A 25,253-nucleotide genomic window follows, 5' to 3' on the forward strand; every position below is an offset into this window, starting at 1 on the left:
TGGGCCCCTTTTCACCTCTAAATTTATTTCTAAAGGACTTCCTTTTATTATAAGCCAAGTACTATGCACTCATGAAACGTACTGTATGTCAGGCAGTTTTTTGTTGCTTTTTTTCCTCAGTTGATCCGCACTTTTGATGGTCATCTCTTTGCATTGCATCCCCTCAATTTGGTTGCTTTGTTGGCATTTTATGCACATTTGTGTTTGTTTGCCAAATGATTTGCACAAAAAAACAGAATTTGTTTTTCGGATTGCATATTGGACAAAATCAATGGTAGGAGGGAGGAACGGACGAACCATCAAGTTTTTTATACATGAAAAAATTAATTGAGTTTTTTTCTAGTTGACTGCATTTTTAATGAAATCGTTAGGGTTTGCTTGTGTTCTGTCCGGTTCTGTGCACTGCACTGCTCGACGAGCCTGTCAAATGTCGATATTTTGTATTTGTACGGTCATTGCTGTGGAGATAATGCTCTGGGGATAATGCAATACTAAAGAGTCCATTCTCTTAAAAATATATATTGGTTATTTTCGTGCAATTATTTGCACAGTTGTTTGATCCAGCGCGCCCACTCCACTTGAGTTAGCGTTCAACTGCAATAGAAAGCGTCTATAAATCCGAGAAAGAACTGATAAGCTGGCCATAACATGTCACCAGCTATCATGCGCAAACCTGTCAAAGACCGAACCACTGTTTTATGGCCCACTCAAAGGTAATGGAAAAGGCAGACTAGAGCCACATAAAACTCCCAAAAAAAAAATGTTGTACAAAAGCCACAGAGAATTTCGAGCAAAGGAATGCAATTAGTGGAGCTAAGAGGAGAAAATCTTTCCAGGAAATAAAGTGTTCTCTAAAGAAAGACATAATTGAGCACACCAAAAACAGAAAATGAAATCGTTAAAATTATTACGAGACGGAGCCACCCAAAAAAAAATTAAATTAAAATTTATAGAGGTAAACAAGAGCTAAAAAGAAGACAATTAACTGGAGGCCCCCAAAAGAAATGAATTCCCAATTCGGGCCAAGGAGAGATAGTTTTTCTTTTTTGTTAATAATAAAAAATCTGTGATCTACAACAGAATTAGCCCGACGATAATGGAAACTGTTCCCGGAATGAATGGATCGCCGCATTCAATCAAAATGTGAAATGAAATGTTTTTAATGTAGTTTTAAAAACTTATAATTAATGTGAAACGAACGAACTTTTTATCACCACAACTTGATCTACATTCATTTGATGGATATGCCCCATTCCCATCCCATACGATCCAAGAAGAAGGTGCCATAAAGGTGCCTGCCTCCTTCTCCTGTTGGTAATTTATTAGCTTTTGACCATTTGAACTCGTTGGGTGTAGTTTGTCTTTCTCAGTTTACTGATCATCAAATTGATCAAAAGTGTAGGGAGGCCGTTTCGTGTTGGCATTTTTTACCCCGTTCAAACTTCAATTTTTTATGTTCCGCCTAAATGTGTGGTAAAGTCCATCAAATGGAAAATAAACAGAAACACAAATGGAAATATGCAGTAGTTTATAAATTTGTTATGGTTTTTCTTTTCTTCGAGCGAGCTGTAGAAATTCTTCACTCTCTACCAAATTGATGATCAAAGTCAAGATCTTTAAATGATTGGTTGGAGGAATTTTGTAATAAAGGGAACTACAAATGTACATTTATACATTCATTCAATTGAGGGTTATTTTGATGGGACACACGGGAAATAGAAATAATATGTCCTAAATGTACTCTTATTTACACACGCATATTTTAGTTGAATAATAAGGAATTAAATTAAATAAATTATAAATCACAGTATAATAAACAGTTCGGTTCGCCTTCTGATCATCGTCCACAGTCCACACACACAATAAAAAAGCTGAACAAATTGTGCAAATATGTTATATAAATATTAAACATATTTTCGGCAATGTAAGGCACTAAATGCTTAAATAGAAATTTGAAGAATAATTTTTTATTAGCATTGAAGGCATACAAATAAAAAAATTCGTTTGTCTTTAAACCTTTCCAACCTGTAAACCCTTTCAAATTGGTTTATCATCTTGGGTTTAGGCCTCCTCCTACCCACGACGGCACGTGACAGTGTAATCAAATGTTTGAACACTCCAATCTTTATCTAAGACAACGGTTCCCGGTCCCGTTCCTCTTCTAGTGTTACAGACAGTCATCGCCTACTCCCGCCTACTCTTTTGGGGATCGAATCCTACGCAAGCAGATCCATTCGGTGGCAGTGTTCAGGGGCGCGTGCTCTCTGGCAAACCCCCGCAGAGAGAGAGAGAGAGTTCACGAGACACATCTTCACATCTCCAGCAGCACATGCCACACTTCATTTGACACGAAACAAAGATGCTGCCTGCTGCCTCGAAGATCGCTCTTATCGTCGAGGCTATTAGACAGAAAAAATGACCCAAAAAATTGTAGCTGCTGTAAAAAAATAGAAAAACAAGAGAGGAGGAGGAGAATAAAGTGCGACCCTGCCACCCAGTGTTGCAGGGCCAAAACTCGACGCGCAATTAAAACTTTTCATGCACATCAACTTTCACTCGAGCGAGAACCAGAGTCGACAAGGGGCCGGGACGGGACTGACTGACAGCGGCAGCGGCAGCGGCTTTGTCCCCCACGATATCCCCCCAGGAATACACCCGTATATGTGAAAACATAAAGAAAATAATATTTTTCTAACAACCGACAGGCAATCAGCGAGCGGCAAACAAATTTTCTGTGGAAAGATCTCTTGAAACAAGATGATCTTCGGGGGCACGCAGCCACAGCAACAGAAACAGAAGCTGAGTCTGAGGGGGCAGCAACTGAAGCATCCATACGAGCGAGCAGCCAGCAGCCCACATGTCAGGGCGGCTCATGCCACAAGTCAGCGGTAAGTGTCAAGTGTTTCATGCCACTTGGCAAACAGAAAAAAATAAGAAAAATCCATGTAATGCCCGTTCTGTGACAACACTTGAGGCGGTCCTCGGTCTCTCTTAGACTTGTCAAACCAACAACCGCCGCATACGCATATTAAATGTGTTTTGCCTCTACAATAAATCGAAATCTTTTTTGGGGATAAGCCCATTAGCAGTTGGAGGCGGGGTGAAAACACTCCTGAGATCTGTTTATACTTGTTTGATAGGAAATTTTGTGTCACTTTAAATTATTTCTTTACATTTATCAGAGAGCAATATGTTTCTTTCACGAATGCTTCCGGTTAGACTACCCAAAAATCATTCTGTGTAATCTTCTCTTGCTTTTCATTCATATTCTTATTCTCCATTCAAGAGTCTTTCCATATTTACAAATATCAAACAAACAAACAAATATATTACTTTGCTATTGGAACCCGCTTAAAGTTCATTAAGATCCCATAAGCTACCGTTCAGCTCAATCAAATGATAAACCCTAAAAGAAAAAGAGAGTTCCTGCCACAAAGCTAACTGTTCCAAAGTTCCGCTGATGATTAGTTATCAAGTTTATATTTATACAGTCCCCTCCCCACCAACCAATCATAATAATACTTTGACTTTATTTCTTTTGTAAGCAGATGTTTTAGCTGCCTCAGGCCTTCCCCCATATTAACTGAAGACGACCCCATGCGGGGTCTACTATTAGCCAGCCGCTTATGACGCGATGCCAACACCATTTGGCCCAGAAGACACGGCTGGAGAGGAGGAGCGCAGCAGCCCCATAATTTCTATGATTATGTTGAGTGCAAAGAGCACACAGCATCCACTCTGATCTTTCTTCCACTTGTCTGTCTCCCTGTCTCTTGGTCTGTCTTGGGGCTTGGGGTCTCTGTTCTCGCCTAATACAACAGACCCGCTAATGCTGATGACGATGACGATGAACACGTGCAGCAGCGACACCAAAAGAACAACAGCAACAACAGAAAACACACAGCCAACGATCGTTTCGCATAAAGTGCAACTTTGATGACTCTGAACGTTTTATGACAAGATCAGGGTACGTGGGTGAACTCAAAAGTTCGCCAGGTTATTGAACAGAAAAACATCCCTGAATCGTTTTATATTTAAACTTGGATTTAAAAATATATGCTCAATTATTTTGCATCGAGAGTGGAAGTTGTAAACAAAAATGTATGCGAAAATGTTTGAATTAAATATGAAAATATTTTAAATATCAAAATATTTAAAATTGTAACTGCTTTTTTCATTTTCAAATTAATTATTCTTATATTCACATTAAATATATTTCCTACAAATTAAATGTACTTTACATATTTTAAAAAATAGTATTTTATATTTAAATAAAACAAAAATTCAAAAAATCGAACATTTAATTGAAATTTAATACTTTTTTTTAAAGTTTAGAATCTTTTTAAATCAGATATTTATTGTTTATTTTTTTTTGCCTTTAATTTTATATTTATATTTATTTTTTTAATAAATTCACTTGCAGATTCTACTGCACTTCTCAGGCTACCCTCGTTCCTGCAATGGCCTCCGGCTCATCAGGCATTTGGACATAGTGTGACCGACCGACCGGGCGCTGCTGCGGCTGCCTGGCATTTGACATTTGATGGCGTGCGCTTGTCCCATAACCATTTCTTTAGGCTAATAACAACAGCACCAGCACAGCACCAACAATCATAATAAACTTTTCATCTTTTTATGTTATGTTAAATATGATGCTGCCCGTGGATAGAATGGATCGGAATAGAGCAAAAGAAGAGACGCACATCTGGAGACACTTTGTTAATGGTCTCGCTCGCGTCTCCCTCGGATTCTCGATCAGAGTGGAGTGTGCCCGAGTTGTCACTGTGTGTGTGTGTGTGTGCTCCCCCTTATAAGCAGTGCTGCTGCTGCGCTGGAGCTCCCCTTGCACGATGTTTGTTTTTAATGCTACTAAAAACAGTTTTTAAATGCAAATTAATGTAGGCTCTGGTACAAGTTTTTTTTTTTTTTGAAGTGTTGACTGACTGACGAGTCGGGGGACAGGGTGGCAGGGCAGGTTCTTGCTTGTCTATTGCGTCTGTGGTGATCCGATCCGATCTGTTCGCCATGTTTATTTCTTGTTCTTGTCGATTGTTATCTTTATGAAATTTTCAGTCGACTTAATTGCATGCACACAGTACTCTTTAATGGCTCTTGAAATTGAAAAGGAATGACGAGAAGAGAGACCAAATGAAGCCGAATGAATCTCCCAAAGGGGGGAACCAAAAATAGACCAAGAAAAGAAAAACCAGCAGAGGTGGTTTTACTGCTTATTAAATGTTACTCAAACTTTCATTCGATTCGGCTCACAATTCCACGGCAGAAGTCAAATATTTATAGCAAAACGATTCAAAAACCTTTTTCTACTCCTTGGCTCTTGTCTGTAAATTATTGCATATGCAAATATAAAATAAAAGAAACACCCAAACATAAATTGAAAACCCCGAGAAAAGAAAAAAATCAAAAATACATTTGTAAGTACTTTCGAAATGCAATTGGTAAATGATTGAGAACGAAGTGTGCATACTCTAATCGGAAAATCTTTTATTTGCCAAAAGAAACGGCTTCAGTTTATGAGGCGGGTAAAAGTTGCATTTTTATTTTTGTATTAGGAGGATAGAGAATTTCCTTAAGTACGTAACGGCTTTTTAATGGTTTACTTTATTATATAGGTAATAAACCTTAATCTTTTTATGATGATTGAGTGCAATAAATGCAACATCACAGGTAAGGTCAATATTTATTGCACAATTTTTGAAAATTGCATCATTTTTTTACATGCTAAATAAATAATCGTTACTTTTTCTTCTTACCAGCTCTTCCTTTTTTTACCCTAATGATAATCTCAAATATGTATTTCGTACACCTCATCTCAACCTACAATCGCTTCGAAGACTTTCTTTAGTCTATGCAAATCTACTGAAAAATCACTCTAAACTCTCACATTCATAGAGTATAAAAACAAAGCTGTGAAATGCCACAATTGAGAAAGCTATTCTATGCCAAAAAAAAAATATAACCAAAAAAGAAGCATGCAAATCAGTTTTCCTCCTTTCTTTCTTTTCTAAACACACACTCAAACACACCCGGAGAGACAGAGAGACACAACCCATAAAAATCATTCAAGCGGCGCCAGGCTATAAAAAATCAACTCAGATGCAGGAAGGCAAAATCGAAAAAGAAGAAAAAAGAGGAAAGAATCTTTGGCTCGTTGACTGGTGCTTAAGCATGTTCCATGAGATTTTCTTTGATGGGACAGGGACTGGGACCGGGAACGCGAGTTCCCACTCGCTGGTATGGGATTGACTTTCGGGTGTCTCTTTGGCGTGTGATTAGCATACGCAGTTTGGCATGACACCCTTTTTTTTTTGTTGTTCTGAGGCGCTAAGGGGTTGTATTATAGGGCTTATCAACCGACTTTTATTCGTTACACAAGTCATCTCTTCCTCGCCTCAGCGCGATAAAGGGCAATATACATATAGAAGTTCCTCGTAATTTATTTGAAACATTTTTTCGTTTGGTTTGGGTAATGCGTGTGTTGTAGCAACGATTTCAGAATCGTTGACATTATGTCAGATAAGTGAAATTACATGTTTTGTCGATTTGTTTACAAGAGAGTTGTTTTTTTAGTGGTATAAAGGGGGAGGTATTGCCAAAAGGGTTGCCTGCTGGAGGGTAATTATTTAAATATATTTTTATTTGTATTTAAATTGTATTTAAAATATGGGGAAATATAATAATATGTAAAATATAGTTTATAAGTCACCAAACATTTGATTTCATGCTGAATCGATAAAATCCTCAAAGACCTCAAATCTTCACTATGCCCCCTCTATTTTAAAAACTTTTATTCAAAATATTTAATATTTTACACTTAAATATCCTTCCAACTGAATAAAATCGAACAGAAATAACCTGAAACTCTCCATCAAGTGCCCTTGAATATTTCTTAAATGTTATATGCCATTTCCATTAGTCTCCCATTGAATCCTTTCACCCCTGCTGCATTTCCACAGACCAAACCGAAATGAGTTTGCAATCCCATTGAAATGCCCCAAAATGTAAGCGCCATTCCCTTGTCCATTCCCTCAATGAGTCCTTGGCGCTGGGTGTCCTGGCCAGGCCAGCTCGTGATGTAAAATCTGGCAAATGCCATTTTTTAATTGAATTTTCATTACATTTCCGTTTCGACGGTTGCCCCCCGTTCGAGGCAAAGCCACCGAAACAATTTAATAACGGGGAATCAGAAGTCAGTAAGTCTGTCCAAAGATATTTTCTTTTTTTCTCCTTTTGTGTTGGTGCAAAAATATTTTGCTGAAATGTTTCCATGTTTTATTTGGTTTGTTTTTGGGTTTTTATCATGCAACACCGCACCGGCGGCGACACGAAAAGCCGCTTACGTTGCACATCCCTGCAGCAGTCAGGAGGATTTGATTTTGGCCCTTTCGTTTTTTGGCGTTTTTTTAACGATGATTAAAAGTTATCTTAATGTCAGCTAGGTTTACGACAATGTTGTCCCGGTTGTCGCTTTTGGCCAAAAGTTCCAGGCGGAGAGAGAGTGAAAGAGTGTGACAGAAGTCATTCAGTTTGGGCAATGAAATGTTTATTCTGGAATGGTTTTAATTGCGTCTAGCAATGGCATCTTTAATGACTGATGACAGGACATGATCTTAATGGAAGCGGACAAAGTTTGGTGAGGTGAGGTCGTGCCAAATGGATAATGGATATAATCCTTTTGTGTCAATGAAAGAGTTTCTGGTAAACGGAAATGAAAGCAAAAGGCTGCGAAAGTTTCTCTTAATAATAACATTCTCTTTGGCTGTAAACATGCAAATCTACACTGAGATATCTCTAAGAGCACTCTCTTTATATGCAGAAAAAATAAAACAGTGTTAAGAGTAAAGCAAAAGAGAAACATCTTCTTTTCCACTTACCTTTTGTTCATCATCTTTTGCCGTTTTCTTGCGGCATTTACTGTTCTTTCACATACACAAGTATGTAAATATGTGTTAGTTACGATTACGAGGGTTTCGAATTAGAATTGGATTACGGATTTCGGATTACGCATTTGACGAGTCGGAACGGGACTGGGAGACTTTGTTAGCACTCGCAAAAAATAATAGATTTATTACACACTGCTGTTTATACATTACACATATTACACACGCGATATTCTCCCAATTCGCCGCTTTCTAAGCACATGAACGCACACACACACTTTCATATGTATATTTCGACTATACGACTCCAATAAGAGCACAAATTTGGTATGTTTCAATTTAAGGTGGGACATTGGGGAACACAACTCTCTCAGCACACGCATACTTTGCTTACTTCGCGTGCACAAGGTGCACGAGAGAGAAAGATCACAACTTCAGATTTGGATATCACCACCTTATTCTTCTTACACTTGGAAAGAGAGGCGCTCGCTCATGCTCTTCTTCTGCGACAATTACATGCCAATTTTCACACCACTGCACACACATTTGCAAGACATTACATGATCAAACAAAAATGAAAGGTGGGACACCTTATTGCACATTTTGAACTTGTAAAAAAAAATTAGTGGACAAATTAATGCGCTTATATACACATATCACTGCACTTCACATATTTCCGCTCATTTTATTCTGCAATCTGCTTCTTATACTCCATTCACACTGCACGCACTTTTCACTCACTTTAGCCGCAACCGCCTGGCTCTCCTTGCCATCATAATGACCATCGACACTAACACTTTCACTTAGCACTGAGTGGGATTATTAATTTCCGCTCTTTTTTTAGTCATGCGGGACATTTAACTGTTTTTTCAAGTAACTCACTCTAATGCTATAATCACTGCACTCACTTTTCACTAGCACTTTGCACTCACTGTAACACTGCACTCACTTTGGCCGCAACCGCCCAGCCCTACTAGCCGTCATATTGACCATCGACACTAACACTTTCACTTAACACTGAGTGAGATAATTAATTTGTTTTTTCAAGTAACTCACTCTAACACTGCACTCACTTTTCACTCACTTTTTCACTGCACTTCTGCTTCTGCTTCGCCGCCATTTGCATGCTGGTACGCCTCCGCAATTGAACACCTATTAACACTTTTTAAACCACAATTTTTGAACTTTTTCCACGTTACATCAACACATTACTACTCAATACATTATTCGCGACATTTTTCCGATTAGATTTCCATAATTTTCCCGATTTTCGCGACCCGAAACCCGGAGCTGACCTAGAAACACGCGTTTTCGCCGGCTGCCAAAGTGAAAAGAGAGGTGCCGAAATCTACATACACACATAAATATGTTTGTGAGCATGCGTGGGAAGCTAACGGATTCTCTCACTCCGTGCTCATCTTCTAGAAGCTGCTCAATTTTGGCACACATATTGTTGCTTCTTCCTCTCCTACTCCAAGAGAGCGGGTGTAATTGTATTGACTGACCACTTCTTAGTACAGTAAAATATCAAAACATATAAACCTCACATATTTTAAAAGTGTATAAATATAGGCCACTTAAATGTGTTAAGATCAAATTGAAATTCAAAAATTATCAAATAAAAATAAATTTCTATGGCTATGTGCATTTGAATGTTTATGTGGAACTATGTACATATTTGTACAGAAATTGGAGGTGGGTAACATTTTTGAGACTTCACTGTACATCGGTCTGTGTGGGAGAGGGTCAAAGTTGTGTGCACCTGAGTTGGTGGGTATTTGGAGAGGGAGAAGAAGCCCGCTCTCTCCACACATTAAATTTTTCACCCGGTCAAAGCGTGCGTTCCCAAGTCTGCTCCGCGTTTCAGTTCGCTTAAATCGGGAAAATAGTGAAAAGCCAACCGGAAAAATATCGCGAAAATGATGTGGTGTGGTAGTGCATTGATTAGACATTGAAAACGCCCCAAAATTGTGGAAAAAATTATGAAAGTATCCCCAAATTTGAGGCAATAGAACTTGTTCTATTGCGAAGGCAGTGCCATAGACAAAAAGACATAAAACATGAAGATTGCTGCATAAAATGTGCACAAATATTTGCAAGTACAGTTTAAGATGTGTTTTTCTCATTTTACATACACGCACACATATGCATATGTATGTATGTATGTATGTGGTATTGTGAGATGTCTCATTTTGTTCCGCTTGATCACGTGATGTCTTGATTTTCTGTGTATGCGCATAAGACAAAAGATGCGCGATGCTCTGTCCCTTTCCCACTCCATCATAGAATACGCTCATAGAGGAACATGTAAAGAGGCAGCCTCTCTCTTCTTGCAAGGGCCGCAGTGACATAGGGTGAGGCTCTCCTAATTTGGAGATGCATGCGCTCTCTTATTTACCTTGTGCAGACAATTTTGCCTTACCCTATTTTAATATATGCCGAATTTTTGCGCTCTTTTTGGAATCGGTACGTGAAAACGGTAAACGGGAGAAAATCGCGCGCTTAAATAATATTTGATCTCATTTCATCTAACCAAGTGAGTACAGTCCTTCTTTTAACAAAATCTGTTTTCTTTTTTGTACACTCGAAGTGCGTATCGTATTATTAAGCAACTATAAACAATTGTTGGTCATTTAAATCGAAGGCTATTTTGCCTGGTGGACAGCGGGCAGATCTTGATTAATGCAGACACATGTCCACTGCCGCAGCAGAGACAGAATATTTTGTTGATTTGAAAATGCACTCAAAATCGTAGGATTCTGTTTGCCATTCGCCAGCCGGTTGATATGCGCCAACATGTCCGTGTGGGGGAGGGGGCGAGCAAATGATTGTGTTGTGTCCATTTCCAACAACAGTTAGAACGTGCCCCCGCCTGCTCTGCTCTCTTGTAATCTGTCATACAATCCGATGCAAGGGGAGCCGATTGTGCATGTGCCTGGCAAGGCCAATGAACGGTAAACTTAATTATCCAGCTTAATTGTCGGGGGATGGGAGCGAGTGTGGTGTCTGCTTTATGGATAGCCCTAATGCGGAATTATTAATTGCCAGCAAGTGTAAATTCGAAACCTGCAATGTAAATTACGAAATTACAAGAACAACTCAGCCAGCTCAGACACAACACTTACCTCTCCTCCTCCACTCTTTCTCTTTAGAATGGAACTCTGTGGGATTCTGAGATTCCCGTGTCTGGGGGAACAAAAACCACAAGAACTTTTTTTCCCAGACTTTCCTCAGACGCATTCACAAAAATTTCAATTTCATTTTGTTTGGCCAACAAATTTTCCGCTTGGTTCATTTTTATTGACAATTAAATCCGAAAAGGAACACCAAAAAAAGTCGAGCTTCCCTCACCCCAAAATTGCAGAAAATTGAAATGCAAATATGCAAATTTCGCTTCGCTTCTCGTTTTCGTTACTTTTTTTTCCATTGGTCCAGGGAGCTGTTGACATATGCGATGTGCATAAATTTCCGTTTTGCCTCAAAACATTTCCGCAATATCATAATAAACGTTGCGGGAACAGTGCAGAAGAAAAAAATATATCTACAGCAAAATTATAAAAAAAACTGAAGACAAAGCGCAAAGAGTAACATTTGGCTGACTCCAACATAATAATTCAGCCGCAAGGCAAAGCCACAGCAAATCAGGTCCAGGTCCTGCTGTCTCCCGCTGACGTTGATGCCGCTGCTCCTTGAGACCCGCAGGGTTAAGTGTGACTGACATGTGTATGGATTTTCGCAACAGATACTGCTTGCCCGATCCCCATTCAGTAAAGTTAGTTGAGCGTAAAATATTCCTTCTCAAACGTATACAAAAGATGCTCTAAGACAAACGATACTCCGCAGAGTCGACCACAGTCTGGTCTGGTTGCTCTGCTGCTTCAATGATTTTCTGTTGGCCAGATGAACTTAAGTCTAAGGTCAGCTAAGTCTGCTTAAAAATGGCTATATATTCGGGCAATTATTAAACTTCCCAAAAGAGAACCTTACAAATTTAAACCAACATATCATCTCATTATCTTTCTCAACTCCTTTCAATCTTTTGAGTGGGGCCTTCCCATTATAGGCAGTAAATTGCATTAGAGACAAAAACGTATTGATTGCCTGAAAGTGCACTCTGTGGTCCCCTCGCCCCACCGCCGGGCATTCATATGACACCTTTGAAGTTGGTCCAAGCCAACACTTTGTATCTCTGTCTTTGCACAATGAGCTGGTTGGAGTCGTAGATGCAGCAGCAGCAGCAGCAGCAGCATACTGGTAATGTGAAATAAATTGGATTATCCTTTGATTCATTCACAGTTTGTCGCCCAGACGACTTGCCTGTCACATAATTTATGTGCTTTACATATTTCAAATCGAGGGGCCACCTGAAAGTCAATTGCATCTCTGGGCGGGAGGTTTCCGATGTGTGTGTGGGAGGGATGGTCATTAATTTGCCTTGGTGTCAGTCAAAGGAGGCGATAACAAGTTTTTGGCTGATTTGATTGCCGCCGTCTACGATGAGCAATGAGCTGGCTAGGATTTCCTTTCATACGTTGGGGGAGGACTGTGGTTTAATTGCTTTATGCGGGTTCCAGCTAAAACATTTGTGAGAAATTGGCACAATTAAAGAACAAACATTTTTATTTTTCACTGGGTTAACTTAGATTATATCTTAGATTATGTAGAATATTTGTTGGCATACTAAAAATATTATTGTTAACTGGATAATTGATAAGGTTTCTCGAAGGTTTCGGCGGTGAAAACTTAATTCTGAATTCAAACTGAATTCCTGCAAAATATAAAATATGTTTTACTTATTTTAATTTTGAGTTCTTCTGCTGACCATTTAGGCAATTTAAATCGTCAAAAATTCCTCTTCTCTTTTAAAACAATTTGCATGTGGCGATTTGTTCCACATTTCTTCAATATTATTCAGTTTTACTATTCCTCATTTGGCAACAATTTATTAAAACTTGAAATCATTTCCGTAACGCTCGGCAAGATCGGCATATCTGATATATCGCAGCCATTCATTATCAGTGTTTTCAGTTCTGGGGAGTGCAATGTCACACCTTGAGTGCAGTTTATACAAAATCCATAGGCGCCGAAGGTGCGTAGTTTTTTCATTGGCAAACATATTTTATAAATGTCAATTTCTTTTTTCATTTTTGGAAACACACCTAAAAATAATTTAAGGCACATATGAGCGAGGTATTTTCGTATTTATCTATAAGAGACTTGCTCACCTTTAGCCATTCCCTTAGCGTGTAGTTTTAGTCCATACAAATTTGGTAGCTTATGCAGCATTTGAGTATATTTCTCGATGTCATCGCCAAGTATGTGCAGTTCCAGTGTTTCGAGATATTTCATTCTGACCAACACCCATTCGACAACTTCGAGGTCTGAATCGTCTGCATACACAACAATAGATGTTAAATGGGGAGAACGGTGCAGTACAAGGGACAAAACAATCGTGGCACAATGCTTAGAGAATTTGAGAAAAGGACAGAGCACAGATGGTGTGCCGAAATATGGAAAAATATCAGTTAGTGGCTTAACATTCTGATCTCGCAGTGCTGTTTTGTACAGCGGATGCACTTTCGCGAATTGTTGCTTGTCTTCATCGGAAAGTTTTTTGAATATCATATTGACAATATTCAATGGCAAGTCAAACATGTTTGTGGAGTTATCCATTTTCATTTTTTTGCTCGGCGAGGCCTCCATTTTCGTGCAGTCAGTAGATGCCACGCGCCACGTGCTCAAATGTACAGAAAAGAAATAAAGAAGATAGCAAACCGATGATTGGGGATGGGAAAAATCGATAGTTGCAAGAATATTTCCGTGGTCAAGATAGCGAAACAACGAACACTTTTCTATTAAACAATATCGCTGTGTAGAGGATATATGTTAATACCCTTATTATCATAAGTTTACGCGCAAAGTTTATTTTATTTTGATGCTGCAAAATGGACACGCGCAACCAGTCGAATATTGTGACCACCGCAGCAGCTTAGCTTTATATATAAATTCATTGTGGAAACGGAAGATAAACTAAGTCTGGCACAAACCCATCCAGTACTTAGCGAGGCTTTTAAAATTGACGCCGGCAACCATTACGAGCTACTAGATTTGGACAGTTTGCCCGTTTAGGACTGGCCTTTCATATTCTCTGCTTGCGGTTCGACTATTCTGGGCGTTATGTCTTACAAGGTAACGAATTCAATTGCTGGGGTGATGCTGGCAGCCAAATATTGTCCCAACCGGCACGAACTATTTATTGCCAATCGGTCCAAGTATTGGAAGATAGTTAAGCGGCATCTGGATAGATTAAAGAAGGTGGATTATTTAAGACGGATGAATGAATACACTCCGATTGATTTGATGAACACATTGCTGGAACTTCCCAACTTGAAGACCCTGAAATTAGCTCGCTTTAATCAAGAGGATCGTAAGTGGTGACATTAAACGTGGAAAATGGTTATAAATATTTACTGTTTCAATATTTCAGTAGTGCCAATCAAACATTTGCAGCAACTCCAGAATTTATTCATCAAGACTGACTACTCGGTGAACATGTACGAACTGTGCTCCACAAATTCCATAGATATTCCCCTAAAAAAACGGGAGCCGCAGTGGCCCAAACTGAAGATTCTGAGCATCGGCATCGAAGATTACCAAACCGAAATGCCGTTCTTGCCGAGTCTGGAAATGCTGCGCGTTACATTCAGTCCCGATATGGAACTAAGCGAGCTATTAGGCAGATCAATTTCGGACTATTCCAAGAGCTTGCAGGTGCTGCACTTGAACAGCGATGAGATAACCCCAGTCCATGCGGATAATGCCAAGACCATCGGTCAACAAAAATCACTAAAAAGTCTCTTCTGCTCCAATATGAATAATGCATATTTGCAATTCATCAAGTTGGATCAGCTGCAGATGGTGATCCTCCAGTCATCCAATAACGTAACCAATTCCGGAATCCTACGCATGCTCCGTGGCTGCAAGAACCTTCGATCGCTCGATGTCTCTGGCTGTAGGAGAGTCAACAAGAATGTTGTGGCTCCACTCTTAAAGATTCTTAAGCAGCATGACGTTCAGCCGGATGATCCACTGGTTCTGACTGTTCATCGTATGTCGTTCGAAAATGCAGTACAAACTACTGCCTCGGTTCCGAATAATAATTTATTGCTCATCAAGAAAAATAATATTATATGTGAGCGTCCCTACACGGCACTCGATGCTTCCCTTGAAATTGAAGATTTGAGTGATGATTCGTTTTAATATAATAAAATATATTTATTCGAACGATTTCCCATAAAGGCAGTCTGCAGTTAAATTAAAGAATATTTTAGCAGTAATTAAACACAAGTTATTAATTGTAAATTAATTTTTTAAGCACTCAATTCTCGTTGTTGGAAGCGGATTCAGGGGTAATTTGAATGCCATTATTAAGTAGATCTGGAGACACAGTAAATGAAAGTACTGAACTCAAGAGACAATTTGCTGTGTAAAATTTAGATAAATTCGTTTTTCTTATCTGTTAATTTATGTTTCGCTACTGTTTGCTAGTTGATCCCTTGACTCTCCCTCTCTGTATCTCTCATTAAGTGTGTTTCTTGAGCAGGCCCAAGCTGGAGTGATTAATGATGGATGAGATTGACCAAAAGAGATTTGAAAATCTCCAATTATGGCATTTGCATTTACATTTCTGAAATTGTAACCAATTATACTGGACATTTGCTCTCCAGCCACTGATCGATTGTCGACGGGTTGGTTTTCTTTTTCTTTTTTTTTTTGGGAATGTAGATAAGAATCGGAACAATAACAAAACGATGAACCGAAAATGATTAGTCAACAAGAAACGGGACACAGACACAGAAAAGAAAAACCTGGGCAAGCAATAAAAAAAAAATTACAGACAATTTTCATGAACAAACGCCTTTTATGATCGGCAGACGGGGAGAAATAGAAAGAAAAAACTATTAACAAATGTCAATTAGATGACACAGGCGCAAAAGATTGAGATTGAGAGAAAGGCATGGAATGCACAGGGGTTAATGACAATGAGACGTGCAGCAGATAAAGCCAACAGATACACAGATACATAACATAAAGAGATACATCCACAGATATGTTTGTCATTTTCGGTTATCTTTTCGTTATTTTTTTCTTGTTGTGTTATTTTTTTTTGTGTGTTTGTGGCAATGTTACAAATATTCTGAACTTGTTGGATCCAAATGATTTGCTTGGGAAATTAAAATGAGTCAGAAATGACTCAGAGGCGTGTGAATTTGTGGGCTTTTAAAGGCAAATTAATGGGGAGAATGGGAGGCAGGAAACCGATTAACAGGCAACATTTTCATTAAAATAGTTAATTAAATTAGACAGAACTGAGAGTTTTAGATCTTCAATTGGTGTTGACTTAAATCTTAATCTTGGGCTTTAATCGAATTAAATTATTTGAAATTTGTATTTTTAAAGCTTATGCAAGCATAAAAATATGAAAAGTTGTTTTTAATAATGCCCAAATTTAAAATAAATATAAAACACATAAATAAATAGAAATAATTCAATTTGTGGCAAATATTTAAAATTTATTAAGAAAAGTATTTATATTAAATATTAAATATATTTATTTAAATGTAAAATACATTGAAATCATGTAAACCATTTCCTTATGTCCATTTTCGGGTCATAGCAGACTCCAAAATTGCCTCTCTGCATTTTTTATACAACTCAATCTGTGGCTCTACTTTTTTACATTCTTCTCCTTTGTTGGCTTGCCTTTTTTTTAATGCATGAAATCAATTTGTAGCACTTTACTGGAAATTAACATTATTAGGTATTTTCATTTTATTATTATGCGAGACACTTTTGTCAATGAAAGAATCGACATTTTTATTTTAACGTGGGCACGTCTGTGCGACCAATTAAGAGGCTGTAGATGGAGCCCTTCCGCAGTCAGAGTGCGAGGCAATCGAGGTGTTTGCTGGGTGCCAAGTGGCAAGTGTCACTTGCCAGGGAAGTCGAGCATAAATGCTTTTTGTTCTATCAAAAATTAACGCCTGAAATGGATTTTAAGTGTGGCCAAGCTAATTGAAAAGGTGTTTCCACAAGTAGAGAAAAAAAAGAGTTTCTAACAAAAGGCCTCCGCCACAGGCAGGAGGAAGCACAGAAAAAATCACAGACGAGCGTCAAGCAATTGACCGCCGGGAAATGAACCCATAAACAAATTACAAACAAAAGGCATTTAAGGACTTGAACCCGGACCCAGACGCAGAGACCCTGTGTCCCCGGCTGTGGCACGCAAGGTTCGAGGCATTTATTTATTAATCGCATGTCAAGGGACACATTCCACTGTGTCGCCGAAATGAAAAAAGTCGGGGAAAAAATACATATTAGCACGTAAGCATTAAACACTTTTTAAGCGGAAGAACTAATTAACAAGGAAAAGGACTCGGGACTCGGACTTCAGCCCAGACAGAACTCGGTAAAAACTCATTAGCACGCTTGAACGTTAAAAATGTCGCGTCAAAATCAGAGCTTAATATTTTTTATGATTAGCAGTCGCAAAAGAAAATCAGGTGTGGGTGTGGCTAAAATTATGACAGTCTGCGAAAGTTTATGGGAACCAAGGGAGACAGAAAAATGTGGAATATTTCTTTTTGTATTTATATAAAAATATATTATTTACGACTTAAAAATATAGCTGGGCAAAGGAGAAATTGCATTGATACGATTTTTATATGATTTGATTTCCTAATTTAATATTTTTTAATTTTATTTTATTTTAATTTTTAATTTATTATTTTTAAGGAATTTTGTTTAATTTCTTCTCTCTTGCAGTGTGGCTTAGCATATAAAGGTGGGTTTTCTTCCCCCCCAGGCCGTGCCCAACCATAGACTCTCTCTTTCCATTGTCAATTCTCCCATCCACCATTGAGTTTTGTACCTTTAAAATATTTTTAAACAGTTTTTTCATATCTAAAAATTTTATATTCTATTTTTTCTAGACATAATACATTCCGATTCCCTCTGCTTTTGTTTACTTGCGTATGTACACGTATTATTTACGCAGACTGGACTACACATAGACAGACAGGTGTCTGGTTAGTGTGGTGGGGGAAAAAGCAGTGACAGATCGGGGCTCGGGGGCGTGACACAGTCAAAGTAATCATCATAACTCCATGCGACTGGAAACGCTAAAGACTCATTAATCGCCAGCACGCACACACACACAGAAACACACAAAGGCCGTGGCCAGGCGACAGGACGCTGGTGGCATGTCCTGCCAGCGACTTTCGCGACTTTTGCCGCCAGATCCATTTTAATTGTCTGCTTTTGTGGCGCTGCGCGACTAGGGAAGCAAAACAAAACGAAACAGAGGACCGGTCAGGTCCTGTGACACCCGCGGCTGCGTCACTCAGTTGTCAGTTGGGGTCCTGTTGGCTTTGTCCCGACGCTCATCTCTGTTCCTCTCTTCTCTCTTTTTTTTATCGGTAATAAGGTGTTTTTGACGACCCTACGGGACGACTGTCCCTGCATTGCTGGTGCTTCTGCTGCTGCTGCTGGGCTGCGCTTTTATAAATATGACGATATATTTTGGTTGGTCACTGTCGCTATGTGTTCGCCCTGCCCTGCAACTTCATTTTGGTTTTTAATTTCCTACTGGGATTTACGTAAAAGGTATTCCCACTGTCTGTGGCGTTGCACTCCACGACCGCTGCAGACAGCAACATCGTCCTTTTAATAGCCACTGGTCCAGTCGTCCAGTCTGGCAGCGATTTTAATATAAAAACTAAAGCAGAAACCACCGCAGCGTGGAGGAGTCACAACCGAAAATGAAAGGGAAACCAGAGTGAGATAAGCCCCTGTAAGCTCTGTTAAAGGAAAAACAGGATGTTCCACATGTGTGTGTGTGTCTGTGTTGGGAGCATGTAAAGGAGCAAAAGGTTTTTAGTTCTACAACCAAAATTTGTTAGGATTATAATTTGTTAAATAAAAAAAAGTCTAAAACTTAAAAAATAAAAAAATAGTAGTAATGGAATAAAATAGTAAATCATAATAATAAATGGAAATAATAACAGATAATATAAATAATAAATATAAATAAAATAATATATGATAATAAATAGATTAAAATGAATTATTTATTATTATCTATTATTAAAAAATAGAATTGTCTCTTATTTTTTTATTTTATCTATTTTTAAATTGTATAAAATCAAAAAATATGTTTATAAATTATTTGTATTCCTAATTTTTATCATAACAAATCTTATTTTAGAGAAAACTCAAAAATTTAATGCAAAATTACCAAACAAACTTTATTTTAAAAATTCTTAATTAAAGGTAATACTGTGGGAAAATATCTCTTAAAAAAATGAATCTCGCTGTATCTATGCATACTCGTTCACCTTATTTTTAGCTTATAACTCTAACTTCCGATCACTTTTTTTTCATCAAACAAACCCTTTTGAATCATTCTTGATGTAAGCATCTGCATCTTAATTGACAGTTTAATTTAATCCTTTTAGTTCTCTGTGTGGTGTACTCTAAATCGCACTCTCAATCTTTTGCAATTAATATTTCAAAGACCCTTCGAACTCTTCAAACACTTTGCATTCCTTTTGCCATTTGGGTAATTAATCAAAAAAGGCTTGCCCATCGTGCCATAAAATGAACAGAAAACTTGTCAAGCGCTAGACCTGAAATAAATTGCATAATGCTTGACAAACAAAAAATTGTATGTGAAAAGCCTGGCCCATACATTAATAATTACACACAATGCACAAAAGGCAAAAGTGTTAGAAGCCCCCAACGCCAACCAGAGTCAAAAGTTTCAAACTCCGCTCCGGTTTGTAATCCATCAAAAGCGGCGACAAACTTCACGCATTGTTAGACAGCCAAAGACATTCCCCCACCAAACGGGGTGAGGTTTTTTCAAATTAAAAGCCACAGCAAATGTTAAGTTTGAGTTTGGTGGGTGGCCGTCCGGAGTACTTCAGGGAAGCAAGTCCCAGAAACAGGGGCTAAGCATCGCCCAGCCTCTTCTATTGACAGTGGAAGAAGGAAGGCCCTGCCAAGCAAAAGAAAATCTCTCTCTCTCTCTCTTTGAGCTGTAATTTTTAGCCATTTAGCTGGCCGGGCACGTTTTGCATTTAGCGCGTAAAATAAATTTGCACAATTTGTGACAAGTGTGCGAGCAGGCAGTGGCGGAGTGTAGCAAAAAAATTGACAACACAAATGCGTTGCAAATGCCACAGACGGGTCACTGTGGTGACAATAATATTTACCCTCGAGCTATTTTTTAAATATATTTTAATATCCATGCACCGAAGGAACTTCTTTAAATTTAACTTGACTTTCGACAAGCGAATAGAAGGTCTTGCAAAATCCACTGTAGTCCTGCCTTGTACCAGTGTGCAGTGCTTGTGGCTGTGGCTGTCTCTTTGTTCCAAGGAGGCGTCACTGTGTGGGCCCCTGTGGGTCGACTAATTGTCATGCCTTGCACAGTCTGCTTGGGGGCCCTCTGCTACTGCTACTGATTTTTCTTATTTGTGCCTCAGTCCCTGCTCTGTCTGTCTGTTTGTCTGTCCTTCTCTGTCCCTGTCCATCAATTGACTTTATCTATTTGAACTCGCATGTTAAAAATATCAATTTGTTGTCGCGAGGCAACTTGCAGTCAGCCCCCAAAGACTTTGACTTTGCCTTTGCCTTTGCCCGTTTGCTCTGACAGACAGTTCGGGCTGGTTCTTCGATTGGCTGGTTCTGCCACCGCTCCACTCCACTCCGCTTTGTTTGTTTGTGGGTTTGGTTCGTATAGACTGGCTCTAGAATCGCAGTTTTGCGTTTTTGGTGTGATTTATGGCCAGTTGCACTGTAAATGTAGGTGCGGCCCGCTGCCACATAAATCATTGTTCAACGCTTTGCAATTGCACAGAAATTTTCGCCACTCCGTTGCCGTGGCTTCCGAGTGTTCCGAGCTTTACCAGGGATAATGCTTGGTAATTGCTTGAATCACCAACCAAAATCTACGAATCAAAAGGCAAAGGTTTTAAAAGCTTTTTAGAGTGCAGTATTTATGGGGATTATTTGTTTAGATTTTTTTTTACCATTATCAAAGCTATTTTTAATGTTTACTTTAAATATTAAAAATACTTTTTTTTAATAAAAATAATAATTCAAAAGTAATCCCATTTTCTTATCAAATTTATTTATATTATTAATATTTTTATAACATTTTTTGGTATCTTATTCTGATAATAATTCAAATAATAATAATATTAAAAAAAATATATATAAAATATATAGAATGATTAATATTAATTTAAAACTATTATAATAATTACCAAAAAATCCAATTAATTTATTAATTCACTTCACTTGCAACCCCACAATTTTCCTGTTATTCCTTGTGAACTTTTCTCTTACTTCCTGCCAATATCCAAAGCGGATTAGGCCCTCAAAATGACTCAAGAAGTTTGTCATTCCCTAAGACCATTTAATCTGTTTTCTTGCAGACCATTTCCTGTTTAAATAGCGGTCCATTGCCCATATATACCCGACACCTGTTATACTTTCTTCCAAGTCTCTCTTTTAGCCAAGTCATCTGACCATTTTGAATCACTTAATTTTCGCTAAGGAACCCAACCCTGTGCCTGGCACTCCAGATCAATTATGAAACCGAATGAGCCAAGACCCATGCGAGCCATAAGTGTGCCACTTGTGTGCGCATAAGGAGGGAAAAAGGACCCGGGTCAATTATAAATGTTGGCCAGTGAAAATGAAGGGAACCACACCCACACAGACTGGCTGGCTGTCCCATGAATAATTCATCGAGTCAACCGAGTGGCTGTGCCTGCATTAATGAGTAACGCTTCTTATTTACCATGATGCCGCACAAAAAAAAAAAGAATTGGAAAGTGTATGCCCCGAGACAAGTTTAATTAGAGAGGGAAGTCAGGGCAAATTGTCTTATCATAATCATCCCCATGCCCTGATATTTTCGTGATTTTTCGCACACACTGCGACTGCGACTGGACTGGAAAATTTTGTTTAGTCATTGCCATCACTTTGGCTTTCCCTGCGCAGAGACATCAATCATAGTGTCAGAGACTCGTAGACCATTTGGACAGTGGAGTTAATGGCATGATGAGGCCAGAGGAGTAGGAATCCTGAAGCCAAGGAGGCGGTCCCTGGGCCATATAATGTGCTGGGTGTTTGCGTGTCCTCGGGAGAGTCTCTCTCTCTCTCGGACAAGTGCATGATTAATTATTTTATTATCTATAAATTGGTATTGGACCTTTTTCTCTTGCTCTCGCACCACCTTTGCATACTTTGAGGCTTGTGGAAATTGTACTCTATTTTCTGTATTGTGTGTTTTCTGCTTTAAAAGGTTTTTATCCCGTGATTTTCACATATTCTGCTCCATCATCATTAAGCCCCCTAAAAGCTCTAAGCTGTGCTCAACACAAAAAAACATTTTTTCCTTTATTTTTGAAGTGAGGTTTTTATGCTGTGGCATGGAGACTGTCCAAGGATATGCCACTCCAAAAAAAAAGTGAAGTACGGTCTGCACTCTGTAGCGGATTTCTGGTTCAATATTTTTGCCATTTTTGCGAAAACATTCGAGTGGAAAATCTGTTGAAATTCTTTTCGTGCCTCTGCCCATTAAAAATCTTTCAATTTTTTATGTCCCTTGGTATGGAAGGGGAAAAAGACATGGGGTCACCAGAGATTTGGGTCACCAACTGTTGTGCTCTTGTTTAATTAGCAAAAGTTTTATGACTCTGGCATGGGCGGAGTGGGGAAAATGTATTTGAAATATTGTGATGACAGAACGAATGTGGCGGAATGATAAAGTAATGGAAATGTACTTTGAAATAGCGTTCAGATCCATTCTGATGTTTCCTTTTTTAACCTGCAACACAGAATGTGGGAAAGCTATCTTAATCACAACCCAAATTAAGTTCATTTCGGATTAGAGATCCCTCATTAAATTTCCAAGCTGGGAAGGCATTAACCGACAAATATCTTCCTCCAATTAGCGGTTTAGGATCATAAAATCAAGCCAGCAACTAACTCAATCATTACGCAATTAGGCGGCACATATTTCAATACAGATTTATGACCATAACCATATCGACTGGGGGTCACATTAAATCACGCGACCCATTAATAAAATTCTTACAGTCTGTCGTAGATATTTCTTGGGTGCTTGGGGGGGCTGGAAACAGAAGTTTCAAATATTTAATCATTGTCGCGCCGGGCCTTGAGATACATAGATGCCATAATTCTGTTGAAAACAATTTGTACGAGTCCGCACGCTGCTGCAGCTGTGCGTCTGAGTGAAGATTCGAACAGTTTTATGACTCTGCTTTGGCTGCCATTAAAATGATTGTGTAAATTCTGGAAATAATCAAATCCAAAAGCACACACAACCGTCGAAGAGATCACACTCGAAATTCTTGAAGAAGACATTAAAAATTAACAGATAGCTGAGAAGAAGACCCTCTGGGGCATATCAATTATTCTGATTTATCACTTCGCTGTAAACGATTTTTGAGTGTGCGCTGAGATCGGCAAGTGGGCTAAAGAGATGCCCAGAGATTAAATATTAAAGTAAAGAAGTACCACAACAAATAGTTAAAACGTCATGGAGAATATCTTAAGACAAATAACGAAAATAATAATAATGGGAGAATAAGTGGGATAATTTTTAGAAATGAAAAGAATCATTATTTATTGGTTTCAGCTTTAATCATATATTTTCCAGTTCGATATATATTAATACCTAATCTTTTGCTACTATTTTAGCCATTCCAAAAGTCATTCAAATTTCCTAATCCCACAACCAAATCTATGGCGAAACCAACTCAAACCATTACCATAATGAGGTTCATTTACATCGGACGAGTTCCCGCCTCCCGAGCAAAAACCAAATGAGAGCAATTTCAACATTAGATCAAATCAATGATCGACATCAAGTACAGACCCACACACACAGAAAATCGTTACAGTACAAAGTATGTGGGTTTAAGCCAACAAACAAAAAATCCAATTAACACTTTTAGAACGTGCCAAAAGTTTATTGCGCAATATCTGTGATTTATGCAAAAAGTTGAGGCAGGCGGAAAATGATTGGGTAGCCAATGTGTCTAGGTTGAGTTGAGTTTTGGTAAATGAAAACCTTCGAGTACGTGAACAGAACACCCACAAAGAGACACAAGATAGACTAAATCAATCAACTTCGTAACTGCAGTAAACTAGATAGTGCAGAACGAAATAGTTATAAAGAGGGGAGAGTGTTCAAGAGGGTTTTTTGAGGGCGTCCGATTGGTCATATACAAATTTATATTTTCATAAATACGTTTTTTCCGATGGTAACCAATTTTATAAATTTTGTATTTTATATTTATTTCTAATAATTTAGCTCTTTCCCTACACTATTTTATGTTTATTATTTAGAATGTTTCTTTATATTCTTTAGTAGTTATTTAATCTATTTCGATTTTATTTATTTTATTCAGAGTTTATTTATATTATTTTGTACATGTTTATAGTATTATTAGTTATTTCTTATTATATTATATATAATTTGTATTCTTTTTTATTTATTTATATTGTTTTGTATTTATTGATATTATTTAAGTTCATTCTTTACATTATTTTCTATTAATTTATTTTGTTTTTGTGATTCCTTTGTATTTTTTTAAATTTAATTATGTTTTCTATTCAATTTCACCATCTTTGTGAATATTTTATTCGCCTTTTCCTGGTTTTTATCGTTGTATTTCATTCAATAAGTGACCCACATCATTAAAGTTCCTCAAATTAATTTGCTTTATGCCTGGTAGCGCCAGCTGATAAGGCTGATAAATAAATGTGTTCATTATATGAATCAATAATAATTTGTAAGCTTTCAAAGTGCTGAAATGTCTGCTTCGTTTTTGCGATATAGATCCAATCAAAATGGTTCAATCAGTCAACCCACAGCACATACATCCACATGTAAACACATACATATGTACATATGTATGGTTTGTTCTCTTGTATCTGGTTTTGGTAGTTCTTTTGGACTCATAATAATAAATTGTCGTGATTTAATCAATTGTGGCAGGTGTTTTCTTTCGATTTTTTGTTGCTGTTGTTGGTGGCCACAAAAAGTGCACGCAGATCGAAACTGGTTGGATCTGCGACTCAAAACTTCCAAACTCCGAGTGATGGGGTCTGGGGGTCTTGTTTGATTTGCTCAAATTAGCGCATGCAGCACCGAAAGACACAAAAACCAAAAAACCTGCTGGGTAGCCAGCCAGGCACTTGCAACATGTGGCACGTTTCTGTGTGCGCGAGGCGAGCGCAAAGGCAAAGGCA

The 25,253-nt window shown here is 38.2% G+C and overlaps 1 protein-coding gene across 1 annotated transcript; it reads right to left on the reverse strand.

Annotated features, from left to right (window-relative positions):
- Positions 1–12,818: 12,818 nt before the first annotated feature.
- On the reverse strand, positions 12,819–13,636 carry LOC117893409. The gene is made up of 2 exons (XM_034800019.1): positions 13,124–13,636; positions 12,819–13,057 (listed from the first exon to the last, which is right to left on the reverse strand). The coding sequence occupies exons 1-2, from the start codon at positions 13,599–13,601 to the stop codon at positions 12,819–12,821; spliced, it is 717 nt and encodes a 238-aa protein (XP_034655910.1). The 5' UTR covers positions 13,602–13,636.
- Positions 13,637–25,253: the final 11,617 nt, after the last annotated feature.

The sequence above is a fragment of the Drosophila subobscura genome, chromosome J, assembly GCF_008121235.1.
Source record: "Drosophila subobscura isolate 14011-0131.10 chromosome J, UCBerk_Dsub_1.0, whole genome shotgun sequence".
NCBI classification, from domain to species: Eukaryota; Metazoa; Arthropoda; class Insecta; order Diptera; family Drosophilidae; genus Drosophila; species Drosophila subobscura.

Coding starts and splice junctions, on each gene's coding strand:
- LOC117893409 (XM_034800019.1), bottom strand. CDS start 13,601: ATGGAGGCCTCGCCGAGCAAAAAAATGAAAATGGATAACTCCACAAAC. Junction 13,058..13,123: donor CGCTAAGGGAATGGCTAAAG/GTGAGCAAGTCT, acceptor AATTATTTTTAG/GTGTGTTTCCAAAAATGAAA.